At 33.8% G+C, this 15,761-nt stretch overlaps 1 protein-coding gene across 2 annotated transcripts in view; it reads left to right on the plus strand.

The window, feature by feature from the left end:
- Nucleotides 1-10,909, plus strand: part of LOC121122711 (uncharacterized) — a 30,450-nt gene extending 19,541 nt beyond the window's left edge. The window contains exons 2-9 of one of the 2 annotated variants that reach the window (XR_011781354.1): nt 4,902-5,512; nt 7,037-7,330; nt 7,396-7,587; nt 7,828-8,175; nt 8,474-9,228; nt 9,293-9,529; nt 9,742-10,019; nt 10,454-10,909. Coding sequence is in view for 1 of the 2 variants with exons in the window: in XM_040717736.2 (XP_040573670.1) it covers nt 5,078-5,512; nt 7,037-7,330; nt 7,396-7,587; nt 7,828-8,175; nt 8,474-9,228; nt 9,293-9,529; nt 10,454-10,475 (2,283 nt within the window). In the remaining variant the exon portion in view is untranslated. The remainder of the gene's footprint in view (nt 1-4,901; nt 5,513-7,036; nt 7,331-7,395; nt 7,588-7,827; nt 8,176-8,473; nt 9,229-9,292; nt 9,530-9,741; nt 10,020-10,453) is intronic. The other variant, XM_040717736.2, reaches the window with a different exon arrangement.
- The last annotated feature ends 4,852 nt before the right edge of the window (nt 10,910-15,761 follow it).

Genomic DNA, 15,761 nt, shown 5'->3' on the forward strand with positions numbered 1-15,761 from the left:
TAATTACTTATTAATTATACTTTCAAAAAAACGGTGGTGTAGAAAGTTGCGCTTGGAGTTTATAGACCTTTTTCTTGTATTCCTAATGATTGGAGGAAGAAAATAAAACAATCATTTTTGTTACATTTTGTAAATGTTTTTGTGTTATACCCTCTGGATATTCGTGATTCCAGGGTAATAGTTGGACTATTATAGGTACAAAGATATTGTATGTATTTGGTTAGCCCATTTTCTTTTTTAAATAGGTTTTATATATTATTAAAACATATATTTTTCTATGTTTGACTCTAGATATAGTAGATGTAGTCTTACTGTATACTATATTAGGTTGGGGAAAAAGTAATTTCGTATTTCCACCCTTCCTTAAACTAAGTATGTCTTTTTCATTATTGGTTCTGTCGTGAATTATCGTGCGTCGAGTATGGAGGTCTCAAAGGAAGAAATTCGATATATTTTACATTTTTACTACATGAAAGGGAAAAATGCGTCAAAAGATGGCAAGAAAGTTTGTTATATATACAGTCTAAAATTTTTAAAAATAGTTAAATAATTCTGTAATTTTTAAAGTGGTCGACGAATTAATTTATTTAACATGAAAGATGAGAATCTTAGACACATGTCTATTCAATATGGCCGCCCATGTTCTCCACTACCAACTCCAGCCTGGACTGGAACTTGCTGCATGACTTGGCGATGAAGCTCTGGTCGAGGTTGGCTCAGGCATTCTTGAGGGCAGATTTCAGTTGGTCCTTGGACTTGTATTGGGCACCCTATAGCATCCCCTTTAAATGCCCAAACACTGCGAAGTCAAGCGCCAAACAATCAGGCGAGTGAGGCGGCCAAGAATTCCGATCGAAGAAGGCTGGAGTCTCGATCTGAAGAAACTCTTTGGTAAAGTTGCTAGTGTGGCAGCTGGCACCGTCCTGCTGCTACCACCCCTATCCCTGTAAGTAGCCCTGGCCCAGGGAACACTTTGTCCTTCCAGTATTGGCAGTACGTCTCGGAGTTAAGCCTCTCGTGGTCCTCCAAGAAGATGAGATCACATTTCTGACCGTCAGACGCAACAAGAGCCAGGACCTGGAGGTTGGCGATGGGCTGTTCCTTACCCACATGCACCACGTCATCATCCCTGGTACCGAGAGAATCCGCCAGATAAAATCCGGTGTCGTTGGCCACCATCTCGCCTAGGCTGAAGGGCGTCTCATCACTGAACAGAACGACGACATCGTCTGGCTTTTTCTTAAGCTTGTTGAGAAGAATCTTCGACCTTGTGAGGCGTTTTTCCTTGTCTACAGGCTTGAGGGATTCTCTTGTAAACCTTAAGGCCAAGATCTTTCTTAACTAGCCGGTCCTTAGTCGTTCTGCTGATGTTGAACTCCCTGGAGAGGCCGCCAACGGTGACCTTGCCTCTCTTGTCCTCAATATACTTTTTCACGGCAGCAACCATTTCGTCCGACCTTTGGGGCCTTGACTTAGATCTTGTGGTCGCCTCAGGAGTCCCTTTGGCCTGTATGTGCCCGATACTCTTTTGGTTCGTGTTGTACAACAGTGGTTTCAGCGATTTCCTGATGGTGTAGTGGAAGTAAATCATGCATCACGCACTGGCAGGCTTGTCATCGAAAATATCGATGAAATTGTGGAAAATATTGAGATTGACCTCCATGTTAGCAGTCGTAGGAGCTGAAACCCGTTTTGAAGCATTTCCAGAAGGCAGGATACAAAAGAAACGGGAATGGGAATCGGGTTTCATCAAGACAACGCCAGGCCGCACACATCCCGGAGCTCGGATGGGAAATTATTATGCATCCACCTTACATACCAAGTGACTACCCCCCGGCCCTGTCTTTGGCCAACGCGCTTGGGGGTACAAATTTGGCCTCAATAAAGGACTGTGAAAACTAGTTATCAGAGTTATTTGCGAATTGGGTCAAGGGCTTCTACGAGAAGCGTGTTATAAAGTTGGATTCTCATAGGCAACAAGTTGTCAAACAGAACGGGACATACTTTGCTTAAATCGGATGGTTGTAAAATATTCTTTAAAAGCATTACAATAAAGCGAAAAATACGAAATTACTTTTTTCCCTAGCTAATACATTCATGTATATTTCAAATGTCTTATTAGTGTAATGTGACTCTTTTTATGTTTATGTTTGACAAATAAATATTTATTTCCCGATGGGATATTTATTGTTTCTCTCAACCTTTCCTCCATAAAGAGCTTGGATAATCTGCTATGCTTCCCCTCCCCTCTAAAACTGACACAGTATCAATGTGTACAAGATATTTAAATGATGTTTGTGGATTTAAGAGGCCGAACCCATGTTATTGTGAGTTCTTATGGAAACGGGAGGATAAAGATTTTGGTTATCCTTTACTTATTACTTTTCATGCATACACATTTGTAAGGAGAAGATAGGAAGGAAGAAACCCAAAATTCAAGAAAGAGAAAGTTTTCATTTTTTAATTCCTCCTTTTTCTATTTCCCCTTAATGTTATAATTGTATCCCTCTTAAGAAGGAGAATAATAAATAGATATATAGACAGAAGAAAGAAATTCATATTTGGGAGGAATCTTTCCTCGGCCATACCTATGCGTACATACTATTCACAAACCATGAAAAAATATTACTCTATCAATGAATGAATGAATTGGGGTCATGATCATTTAAAGCCATAGATCTCTCACGACTACTTTTCTAATGTATATTATTCGGGATTTACTCTTAAAAAATCAAATCAATAAATCAAAGCACAAATACAATCCAGTACTAATAACAAAACTCTTGTCAACTGTCAATTTTTCTACTATCAGTTCCCCCCTTATTATTAGTGTTTTGCAGGTTGAACACTGGTGGAACTCGAATGAGCTCTTTAATACTTCATTGGAAATCCATTTTTTTGCATCTGAAAAAAAAAAAAAAAAACAAGAGTGCAATTTTTGCCCATAGCTTTTTTAATTTTGAAAAAATTTAGAAAACGTGCCTATTCGTACAGTTGTTTTTTGAGTTATAACCCAATTCTCTATCTAGTCTCCTTGAGCTCCAAAACAACAATTGTCGTCTTTTGGGTGTAGATTAATATGAACCCCTCCCCCTAAAAAAAATCGCCACCCCTGTCCTAGCCAGACTAGGTTCAAAAGAAGCACCTATGCAAAGTTTCAGTCTCCTAGGCCCAACGGTGTGGGCACCCATAAAGGACACACACAGTAACTGTATTTTATATTCATCCAGATTATTGAAAATTTGTCATTTAAAAATTGTCTTTTCCTTCTTTAATCAGTAATAATAAGATTCACAATCTTAACTGGCTCAGATCTTGTGGACGCAAAACTTTTTGAATCCTAATAAAAAAAATTGTTTTGAGGATTTACATGCTTAAATATTCCCAAAAAGAAAAAGAGGAGAGACATAATTGCTATGCTTTCGGCCACTATACCATTTCCAATTCAAAATTAGAAGGATTAGATATATTTGGGGACCCCCCTGATGCGAATAGTCAAATTCAAAATGGAGAACAGTTGATTTCAAAACGGAATAGTCAAATTCAAAATAAAATCAGTCCAATTCAACATAGAATATTCCGGTTTAAAATGGTCTAATCTAATTTAAAATGAGAATAGTCCAATTCAAATTGAGACCAGAAAATGTCAATATAAATATGAAAAATATTTAAATATAAAATGTTCTAATTACACTGTTCTCATTTTGAGTTTCACAATTCCCATTTTGAATGGTAATATTGCTATTTTGAAATGGAGTTTTGCCATTTTGAACTGGTCAATTATCATTTTGAATTGTGGTAATTCATTTTGAATAAGAAATGGTATAGTGGCCGAGTCTCAAAATTATTATTAACGGAATACAAAAAATTAAAATTTTCCATGGTTAATAGAAATACAAGGTTATACCATAACGCGTCTACGACTGATGTTTGACTTCCACCACGCTTTTAATATTGACGTCATAGTAAATGAGTGGTTGCGTGTTTTATCAAAATCTATCTCTCTGGCCCAGCAATCGGTACAATACATCAGATTGAAAATTCTAGGAAGCCCGATTACATGATGGTCTAACCTTGTATTTTCTACTAACTTGATTCACTTATTTTAAAATTGGCAATGATTAAATATATTGGTCTTTTAGAATTTTTTACTTACTTTCAGTAAGTTTCAATAATCCTTTTTATAATTAAAGATAATAGAATTCAAAGAAGAAAAATATGTTCCCATAGTATGTTTTATATCGATATTTTTTGAACAAATATACTTAATTGGAGTTAATTATAAGGTAATTATTGATTTTTGGGTTCGATCTGAAAATACAAGACCAATCTGAGACTGTTATTATTTTTAGGGCACTGAACTAGCTCAATTGTTTAAAAAAGTTAGGTCTGTATCGTTCTCATTTAAATTTGGCATTTCAAAATTGTGAAAATTGGAACAATAACGTCATATGAAGTTAAATGTGTTACATAAATTATAATTGTAGAACTTGAAAAACAGAATAATCCATAGATTGAGACAAAAAAAAAATTGGTTCACGATTTGAAAAAGGTTAAAATTTTGATCAACGATCTGAGATTGCGGTCTTGACCGAAATATTGGTTCGAATTGGCCCAGAAAAAATCACTTAAAACCAAACAAAAAAAAAAGGATCTTGGACCGAGTCTCAACACTAGTAGTTATGCCTATTATGGCATAATCTTCAATAAGAACAGATTAAATATTTATCCTTGTTTCCTTCATATTATTTAATATATAGTTTGAAACCACTTCCACCCAATATATTTGTTTTCTAGCCGTATGTAAATATTATATCAAGTATTTTAGTGTTGTCATAATAGCCAAATTGACCTTATTATTAATCATATTGATATAACAAATTTATATTTTATTTTTGCAGAGTTCAACTTTTTGATGAAAGCAGTGCTCGTTTTTGCGCTTTATTTCCGTTCTATCAATAAGAATCATTTGCAAGAATATATAATCAACATATGAGCCAATCCGAATAAAGAAAAAGAGTGAAAAGTGTTGTATCTCTTATCGAAGAACACCAAAGAGTGAAGAAAATGAGGACTCATGGATTCTTCTAATCTAGTTTTCCAGTCCCTTACATCGTCATCAGGGAGCCTAAGTACACAAAAGCCGAATTTTAATCTCGGCGGACGAGTCTCGAATCCATTTCGAGTTTCAGACATGGCTTCCTCCTCCTCCTCCTATACTCCAAACAACAAAACCAATCCTCAATCCATTTTTGACGAGGAAGAAGACATTATTGAGGAATCATCCAAAAGGGCTTCTCTTATCGAAGAATTTACACGTGATGAAGTTGGAGCTTCAGCTCTCTCATCAAAGTTCAAGTCTTCATTTGCTCGTGAAGTCGTTCAAAATGTTCGATTGAGTATGTCTATTCAAAGTCCAGAGCATTTAAAAAGACGAAAAAATAGTCGAAGAATTTCAGGAAATTCTGAGGATGGATCTATTTACTCCTCCTCCCTTCTTAATGGTCATGATGTAAGTATATCATATATGTATAATAATAGTGCAACATAGGCTTGGACTTGTTGCATAGAAAATGTCTTATGTGATGGGTGTATGTGAATTGTAGCCTCAAGAAAGAAACATATAAGTTTTTATTTTATTTTGTTATTATATTTATCTACCACATTCCGTCATTGAATCGTGGTTTTGTTTCATAAGATTCCTACTTATAAAACAGCTAGTCATTGTCCATAGAATTATACAGAATAAAACTTAACATATTATTTATAATAATTGGCATTCACTTCCGTACTAAATTTGGTTCAGTTTATTGGAAAAGTCTATTTACATTAGAACAGTAGTCAAAAAGGTTGTGCCCAGTTCAAGTTCAGCAGTTCTATCGGTCCCGGTTCTTTCATTTCAACGATTTCTGTCTCGGTCTTGGTTCTTTTTTATACAGGCTGAGTTTGGTAACAGGCTCTTAAAACAAGGGTCGTCCTGAGAAAATTCAAGTCCAGGAAATTATATTTCATAGATACAAACAGAGCCGCAACTACCTTTTACGCAGATTGTGTTGTGCCCCAGGCTCCAGCAAGGTGCCCTGAAAACTAAGGATAATCAAGACAATGGTTTTCAAAGTGGGGAGCGTGAGGGGAGACTAGAATGGCGCAGGTAGATGTAGAATTGAGAATTGCTTTCAGTCTACACATACATAGCACACATGATTCTTATAAAGGGTGACTCAGCTAAAAAAGTATTAGTGTAGAGGGATCTTGGCATAGTAAATTTTAGGCAACCCTGGCTAAAGAAATATTAGAGGGGATCCACAAGCTAAGTAACGGACCTAAATCCATAATTTACCTTTCTTTCTCTTATTTATACTGTCTGGTGCCTAAATCCACTTTTCCAGATCCATAAGAAGCCTTTAGCTATTTGGAACTCAGATAAAACTGTGTCACCCTGGCTACGTAAAAATATCATTGGAAAACGCTGCAATTACATAAAAAAACTGCAAAAATGGACTTATTAATTAAAGCTAATATATTTTTCATAATATTTATTGTATTTTCTTTATATATTCTATAAAGGAATAAAAGCACAAGAACCGAAACTAATAAGCAATATATTGCGGTCTTGTTTCCGGTCTCAGTTCGACTTTGTGGGTTCTGTTTTTAGCGTTTCAAAACCGGAACCATTTGAACCGCTAGAATAAGGGCACAACCTTGGTAGTTAATATGATAAACTTTTAGCTATATTTCCCTCCCCCCTCCCTTTTTTTTTATATTATTCTAAATGTCATTATATTATTCTTCGATAACATCATATTAATATCGATAAAAAATAATTCGACCGATGGATAGCAAAAGATTTCTTTGAAAACTCTTTTCTTTATTATGTATGTAGATAAATGGATATTTTTAATATCACAAGGTTTTCATTATTTATTTTCATCAAATCATTTTACTGATTTCAATTAACCATCCATATATTATAGTAATTACGATGAAAGTAATACAGATATTAGTAATTTTATGTATGACTTTGCATTAATTCTAGTTGTATGACTACCGCCGTGATAATGAAGGCATTTCGGCATCCTTGGCTCGTCGTTCTAAAAGTATGGCTCCCAAAAGTCGACGTCATCTCATTTCTGATGGAGCTCCCTCGCCTTGTAGTAGTGATGAAAGCCTCGCCTGGGCCTCACATCGACTTTCAAATGTAAAGGATGACTCTTTACTCGAAGGAGACATGACGATTTCATCATCCTATTGCTCATCATCTCTGAGAAAACCCAGCCATTACAAAAATAATAATAATACAAATCCAGCATCTCTTGAGACTCTGAAAAAGGTACCTCAAAAGAAATTTTATTTTTATCCATAAACTTTTGATAAATGGATTTTGTATCTCTATAGGCTTGCATGGATTTAGACTTAAAGTTGAATGAACTGGACTGGATGGATATTCGGAATTACCTCCTAGACAAGAATCAGCTGAATGATAATTTTGTAATCAATGATGATTTCTATCATGCTTATAATTACATCATGAGCAATAAAAGGAAATTGCAAAATCATCATGTAGAAAAAAAGAAACGTAACCCAAAGGTATAAACACTCAGATTTAATCCCGATATGTCATTAAACTATTGAATCAATTGCTCTACGATGAAGACATTTTTTATATAATGTTTATTTAATGATATTTTTTAGGCGCTCATGGTAAAAATGTTTTCATTTATTTAGGTCATTAAGATTTCCCCTTGACTTTTCCTTTTTTTATTCATTTCGAAATGCGTAACATGAATAATTAATTAAAGTTTATTTTTGAATTAACCCACTTATTAGGATTCAATGAAATCAGATAGTGGTGGAGAAATGGAGAGTTGTAGATCCTCTGAAGAAGAGGAAGATGAGGATGATGAGGAATTAGCAGATGAAGATCACGAAGCGGATTTTGATTCCAATGATATTCAAGAACGAAGAAATATACTAAAACGGGAGAGAGAACTATCAACCTTAGCAAGAGATTTGTCCAAGAAAGAAACGGAATTGCTCAAACTTAGGGTGGACTTTAACGTTGTTTCGGAAGAAAGGGATGACTTTAGAAGGAAATACGAGTCGCTAAAGATCAAACTACTCTCAAATGACTCTCAAATTAAAGAAATCGAGCATTTAAAGTGGCAATTAAAAACTGTAAGAACAACAAGTGCTTAATTTTATTTTATGCAATAGTGAGAAGTTAGAAAAAAAAGAGTACCATTACAAGATCATAGGTTAATTAACTAAGAAAATTATTACCTGTCATTTTAATAACATTCTAATGGCTTGTTTTTTGAAAACTAACTACGAACGTATGTATTGTACAGTTGTATGATACATACAACCATGTTCTAGGCTAATAACTTTTACTTGTTTACTTCATTTCTCGTTAAATTTTACTGTTACATATGTACAAATTCTCCTCAGCTCGGATCTATTTCTTTTTTTTCAGTTGGAAAACAGTCGTAAGACGTATGAATCTGCGACAGAACGACTAATGTCATTTTTGGAACAAGTGTCATTGGTCATTCAAGCAACAAGTCCTGCGCATAAAAAACTCATCGAGTCAACGAGGGCAGAAGTATCTGCCATTACAAGAAAAACTCGAGGTCGTAGCTATGCTTATCATTCCTCCGCGCATTCTAGTCAACAAGCTATTTCTAGAGCTGAAAGCATGCCAAGCGTAGTTCATGACAGACAAGGGGAATCTCCTTTTGGAAAGAAAACCAGCTGTTCTACTACTTCAGGTTCCATGTGCTCGCTCAACAGTTCGAATGGTAACCTGGATGATCATCCCTTATCAGTCATGACCCTCGGTCGTAAAATTAAACGCTCTCAGTCAACTCAGTCCAAAATGGGTCTACCCATTGTGGATGAAGAGGCCAATTCCTTGGTTTTGAACTCATCTCTTTTATCCTTAACTCGAAATGATCAACCCCCCTCCTCTACCCCAATTAAACCCCATTCTAATTCTCTTAAAAAATCTGAGCTACGCAAAAAGAAAGAACATATTCAAGTATCCACTTCTTCAGATAATAATACGAGCACAGACTCTGAAGGAGCCTATCGTAGTTACACTGTTACATCTGAACAGGATATTTGTAGAGCTTCTAAGAAGGTGTCAGCTTTCTTTAAGAAAGAGGATTTAATCAGGGAAGAATTGTCAAAGCAAGTAGTCAAACCGTCCACTCCCTTATTTCAGCATAGGTATACACAGTTTATATTCAATATGTATTTGTAGTAGATGTTTTTTACATGTTATATTTTACAGTCAACGGAATAACATGAGTTATGAGGGCATTACAACAGTCGATATTACTCCTACTGTCGTACCAAGTGGTTGTGAAGAAACTAAAGATGATCTGAGAATAAAGGCTCATAAAATGCTAAGGTCCATGAAATGCATCTTAGCCCGGGAAAAGACTTTAAATATTACGCCAAAAAGAAGTCATAATTTAAAGTCGCCTAAACAGGGTCTCCATCGACAAAATTTACAACTTCTAAGCCAGTGAGAGAATTATTGATTTGATTTTATATATATATATAAATAGTACATAGCTGGCTATAATCGGTATTAGGGATGATATTGAGAACCCATGTTCTCTCACTTGGATCTTATAGATATCCTTGTAAACCTTTCACTAATGTGTATTTTATTAATTACAACATAATTAGACGTACATAGATATAATTGAATGAATGAATATCTTTTCTTTTCAGTCAGTCTTCATTTCCGGGGTTACCTTCATTTCCAGTGCTCGCAGTTTCACATACGAGCCCTTGGAACTGCTAATAATTTATAAAAAAATTAAAAATAATTTAACACCATGTGTTTGTGTCCACTGATGTGATCGGACAAAAATAGGGAAAGGTTCAAAACCCCATTTATAATATGTTGTTGGTTTCGGAACTCTGAATGCATGGCATGGAAAAAAATATATCTTTGATTGGTGTTGGAGAAAAATTAACCATAAAACTTCATCAAGTTGTCTTCAAAAGTAATTTTTTTCGTTGTTTTTAAAGTATTATGTGTTTGAATGATGATCCTAGTATCCATATAATTTAAAAATATTTTTTTTTCTTTTGAGGGGAGCCATATATTAAAAGCAAAATGAATCTCTGATCCATTTGTAGTTTGACTTTCAGAAAGTGACTTTAATTTAATTGATAAGTTGATTTGGGTTGAAGCATGAAACTTTTGGTTGACGACATTTTGTAAATATAATAATAAATTGACGCCTACTTGGATAGTTATCTAAGTGTTAAAAATAAGTAAAATTCTTTTATAAATAAGAGACCATTCTTTTTTAGTGATATCCTCTTTGGAAAACTAACCTTTTACTAACATTTTTTTTTGTCCTTATTACCTCTTAAAAACTTGCTCAATTTACTTATGTACCTAATGTTTCTTTTTTCTTTATATTCTTTTTAGGAATAAGATGGTTTTTGATTAAATCTACTGTGTCATATGAGGAGCCTTATCCTCTACTTTCTCCTACCTTTAGAATCCTCTTTCACTCTCTTCATTCATTTAGGAATCAAAAGACTGTTGCGTGAAAAGTAGAAAATCTGAGACCCATGAATGGATACTAATAATATCTACTATTCGGCTGTGATAACCATTTTCTTCATACAAACTCTACTTTTTATAGCTATAAAAGACAATATTGGATATACATACCATTTAGCTGAACAAATCCGATCCCAAGATTTGCATTCGGCTGTATTTATTTTTTAACTTCTTACAACTGAATAAGATAACAAAGATTGTTTTGTTGCCAATAAATCGTTTTAAAATGAGGATCATCATTATAGTTACAACTCATAATTAATTCATCAAGATTTTTAAGTATAAATATATATACTGTTAGTATTTTACTTTGTTAAAGTGTATACTTGTCATTTATTCGTGTGTATAAAGAAGTTTGCATAAGTTGATGCTCCATTTTAATTCCATTTGGACAAACGGCATTTGAAATTAAAAATCATTCGAACTTCGACTTAAACTTCATACGCATCCAGGTTTTTTTTTAATATTATGTCTATAACGAAATAGTCTCATACTTTTTTTTTGATAACAGCTTTTGGTATTAGCTTATTGATACATTTTATATCAGTGAGTATACTTATTTAAAAACAACAAAGTCAAATAATTATCCAAAATCTTGACTATGGAGGCCAAAATTCCTTTGTCTATTGACCAGATTTGGGATACTTGTTTAATGGTTTATTTGATGACTTCCAGTTTTATGATATGCTGGATCAGGACAAAAAAGGAAGAACTGCATGCATTATACTTGTGCAACTCATAATTTAATATTCAATTCAGGGGCTTAATTTTTGCCAGATGAGGCAGGAATTGGAATTGAAGTTTTCAAATCTGTATCCCTCTGTAATATTTCTCTTAGTTATTTGTGAAACGTAAAACTCTTTATAAAATCTTGCCTTCTCCATATTTCGTCATATAAAACATATGTCATTGCATGTATCCTTTTGAATCCCTATCTAATGTTTAAGCACAGTAAGAATAATTTCAATTCACGATTGAATTGGGTTGGAGATTTTCTTCTCGTATGAAGAAACAAGATTATAATTATAACGCGTTGTTCATTCGCATAACTGTTAAAACTCTTAGGAAACTAGAACTCAATTGATTTATTCTGTACCCTTTTTGGCATGAATTGAAATTTTTAAGTAATCGCCCTTGTTTCATTGATATTGAATAAAAGTGTACTATCATAATACGCTTTATTGAAGTACTACAAGTTGGTCTTGATTACATTTAATGTAGTTTTCAAATATTAAAAAAATATGGTTCTACCCCATTCAGGGGCGTCCGCAGGATTGTATATATATATATTTTTGGGAAGGGGGTGTTTGGTTTTTGAAATTTAATTTTTTAGAAAAAAAATTTCAAATATTACATTTTTTAGTAAGAATAAAAATAAAAAAAAGGCTATAGCCCCTTAGGACACACCTGCCATTTCTACCTATTTGACTAACTACTAGATGATTCCGGCCTGGTTTTTGTTTCTTTTCGGAGGAAAGGTTACGTGATACAATAAAAGTAACGGCGTGGTATAGATTGTTATTATTACATAATGAGTAGAATAAATAGATAAAACTTGCATGATACATATCGTATATGTATTCCAAGTATACCATATACCTCTCTTCACGACTTTAAACGAAATAATAAACTGTATTATTATACAATACATAAAGACTAAAAAATGATACATAACTTTCTTTTCATAAAATATGTAATAATAAGAATAAATAGAATTGAAATTCTATGAATTTTTTGAGTGTGTTCAAAGTCATGATTCGATTGTGATTACGTAACACACATGCTTAGGTGCATATACAGGGTGAACAGAAATTAGGGTAATCTCAAATTTATTTGTCTGGTCATGGTTTCGCATCTTCTGGATATTCATTCATACTGAACCAGTTGATCTTTTAAGCCATGAAAACATTATTTCATCAACATGATCCTAATTGAGAACCAGCGGAATATGATGATTCAGATAATTGAAAACGGAAATTCTCATGGCAACGGTAAAAAAAACAACGGATGGCCCTGCTATGGGGTTAGTTCATTACACAAAGACATTTGCGAATTCTCATCAGAATTTTTAGAGGCTGTAAGCTTCACTAGTTGAGGCATGGAACCTAATCGGTCATGAAGTTATCCATGCCGCTGTTAAAGACATTAGTCGCTTCTGACGGCAACTGTAAAGACTGAGAGTGGCCATTTTGAATCAAATTTTTATTGAAATTATTTGTACGTAGTTGAAATGTCGTAATTTCAAAAATAAACTTACTGTTAATGTTTTTCTAGATTATTCTAATTTACGTACACCCTGTATGTATTATGAAACGAAAATGATGTTCAGTCTGCTCATGCTCTCCATTACTACTATTTCTTCATGTTGCTGCAAATTAAAAATAGTTTGCTGATTTCTAAAGTTGCTTCAGTCACTGCAGAGGATACGAAAAGGGTTTTAGTTAATTATATTTATTGTTAAGCAATGCCTTTTTAAACAAAGGATATTAATTATGCATGTATAATTGACATTTTGAAAGAAGGAATGTAAATCCCAGTTGTAGGATATTTTACTTCTGTTGAATCAACTGAGCACGACAATACCTCACTAGCACAAAAATAACCAGTTTATTTAGTTGTCAGCAGTCGATTTCTTCGTCTCACTTTATACGTCATGGTTATTTCATAATTTATTCTTTTTGATAAATACACAAGGTTATAAGTATTTTAAGTATATCCATTAAGCAAAGTTTATCTGTATGTATGTTGGAATGAAAAGCAGTCATTTTAGATCTAAGAAAGAACAATGAGGTCATATTCATGAAATCCTTATGGTGTTTTGTATGTAGCCTTGAGTGTGTGTAGCCAAGGCTCAGACAGGTAGCACTCTAGGAAATAAGGTTCTTCCTGGCTTATCACCAGAATGGAAAATAATACTATCCATCAGTGTGCTAATAAAAAGAAACCGATAATTAACGTGGTACCTCTGACAATTGAAGAATGTTTTGGAGAAGAGCAGCTTAGCTCTCATGACGTATATTAGATTAGCTGTGAATAGCTCTGAGAAGGTAGGAAAAGAAAGTAAACACAAATCCTACTCTGTATCTAGTAATAACATTGGCAATAATTACTTCAGAGTCGATCCTAAACTCCATTCTTAGTCCAACAAGGACTTTTTATCATAACCATAACTCGAATAATGTATAGTTACAATATTAATCCATTACCTCACACAGTTTTTATCAAAGCTGAATGACTTACCAAATTTTCAAATTTGAAGAAAAGGATCCAGTTCTAGATAATTTGAGTACTAAAATAGTAAAACTCTTAATAAAGGTATGAGAGGAATATCGAATATAAATCCTTGTTACAGGTGTGCGCGTCTAAATCTGAACACTCCTTTAAATTTTACCGCTTGGAGGGTTCTCTTGTAGACCTTAAGGCCAAGGTCTTTCTTAACTAGCCGGTCCATGGTCCTTCTGCTGACGTTGAACTCCCTGGAGAGGCCGCTGACGGTGACTTTGCTTCTCTTGTCCTTGACAGACTTTTTCACGGCAGCAACCATTTCGTCCGACCTTTGAGGCCTTGACTTAGATCTTGTGGTCGCCTCAAGAGTCCCTTTGGCTACCACGCTGTAAATGGTGGCGCGGCTGCAGTTCAGAACCTTGGCAATTTCAGTGGGAGTTTTTTCCCGCGCAGAAAGTTCCAAAATTGCAACTCGACGTCTCTCCATATTATCGGCTGTTGTTTCACTGTTGCTATTTAGATTTTTCTGGAGTTTTGTTTATAACTAGTCAGGACCCATGCCTCGAAGTATAAATCGGTTTCAACTCAATAAAATCACGAATATGTGGCATGGCGTAAAATTTAAAGGAGTTTTCAGTTTTAGACGCGCACACCTGTATTACAAAATTATTATTGCTAAGATTAGGATTCAATATTATGTAGGACGTCAAAGTACAATTCCATCGTCATCATCAAAACCCCCCCAAAAAAGACAACTCAAATTGTTTAAATTTGTAATTGTGATGGACATTACCGAAGTTTGATTAAAAATGATATCAAATTTAATAATAAAAACTTATGTTAATTTTAAAGCATCTCTTCCTTAATGTAAGATAAAATTTAAGGCGTTTATTATATGTAGTTTTATACTTTTTTCAAGTATATTTAATCTGAGATAAATTAGACCCACAATTTTCAATATTAAATACTTCTTTTATTAAGAATTCTAATATGTTTTAAATTTAATATTATGCATGTAACAAGAAAAATATATATAACAATTATATTTTATTTTTTTAGATTTATTTTCATTGTATAATTATAATATATAATTTAATTCCTTTTTCGCCGATAAAGAAGGAGAAAAAGTTTAGATTTATAGGTAAGGTTACGAAATTTTGGTCACTTGGCTTTTGTGGTTTTGGGATCCAAGTCTTTACAAAATTAGCATTTCAACAGCATAAGAAAAACTATATTATGAGAATAATTTGAAGCTTTATTCTAAGGATATGATTGAATCAAATACCGATGCTTCTAATTTTATGTAAGACATGAACAAGATGTATGTCACCTGCAATATCTCAATCCATATTGATAGCCATCCACATATTGTAAAATGTATGAAACTTTAAACTAACACCCCATTCCTTCTCGCTATACCATCACAAGGTAATTGGGAGCCCCTAAGTAAAGTAATATCTTCAAAGATTACGAAAGAACTTGTAGAAAATGATAATCTTCTTTTCTTGGATGAAATTATGATCAATGACTTGAGTATTGATATGCCCTGTACATGGGCATTTAATAAAATTGAAAGATGTTAAGAAGGCTGAAAATAGAACAATTGAAGTCAAAATTCAAAACTACATTTTTGGCTCAGATTTCTGTGTAATGTCGAATGTCACTTGTCTCGCTCATGCTGTGAACAGAATAGGAACGCTCTCTCCGAATTACTTCGAAAACACCAAGTAAAGTCAATTTTTTGTTTCATAATTCTGGTGATCGAAAACGATTGATTACTACGCCGAGGACTTCAATTCAAGCTCAACGGTATGGAGGAAAACAGAAATGCAAAAAATAAATCAACATGAATAACGTTATCCATTCACGGGATTTTAAATCTTAAATATGTACTGATGAATGAGGCCTTTACAATTTTCTTCCTTGTTATCATCAATAAAACCTA

This window comes from Lepeophtheirus salmonis, chromosome 8 (assembly GCF_016086655.4).
Source record: "Lepeophtheirus salmonis chromosome 8, UVic_Lsal_1.4, whole genome shotgun sequence".
Taxonomy (NCBI): domain Eukaryota; kingdom Metazoa; phylum Arthropoda; class Copepoda; order Siphonostomatoida; family Caligidae; genus Lepeophtheirus; species Lepeophtheirus salmonis.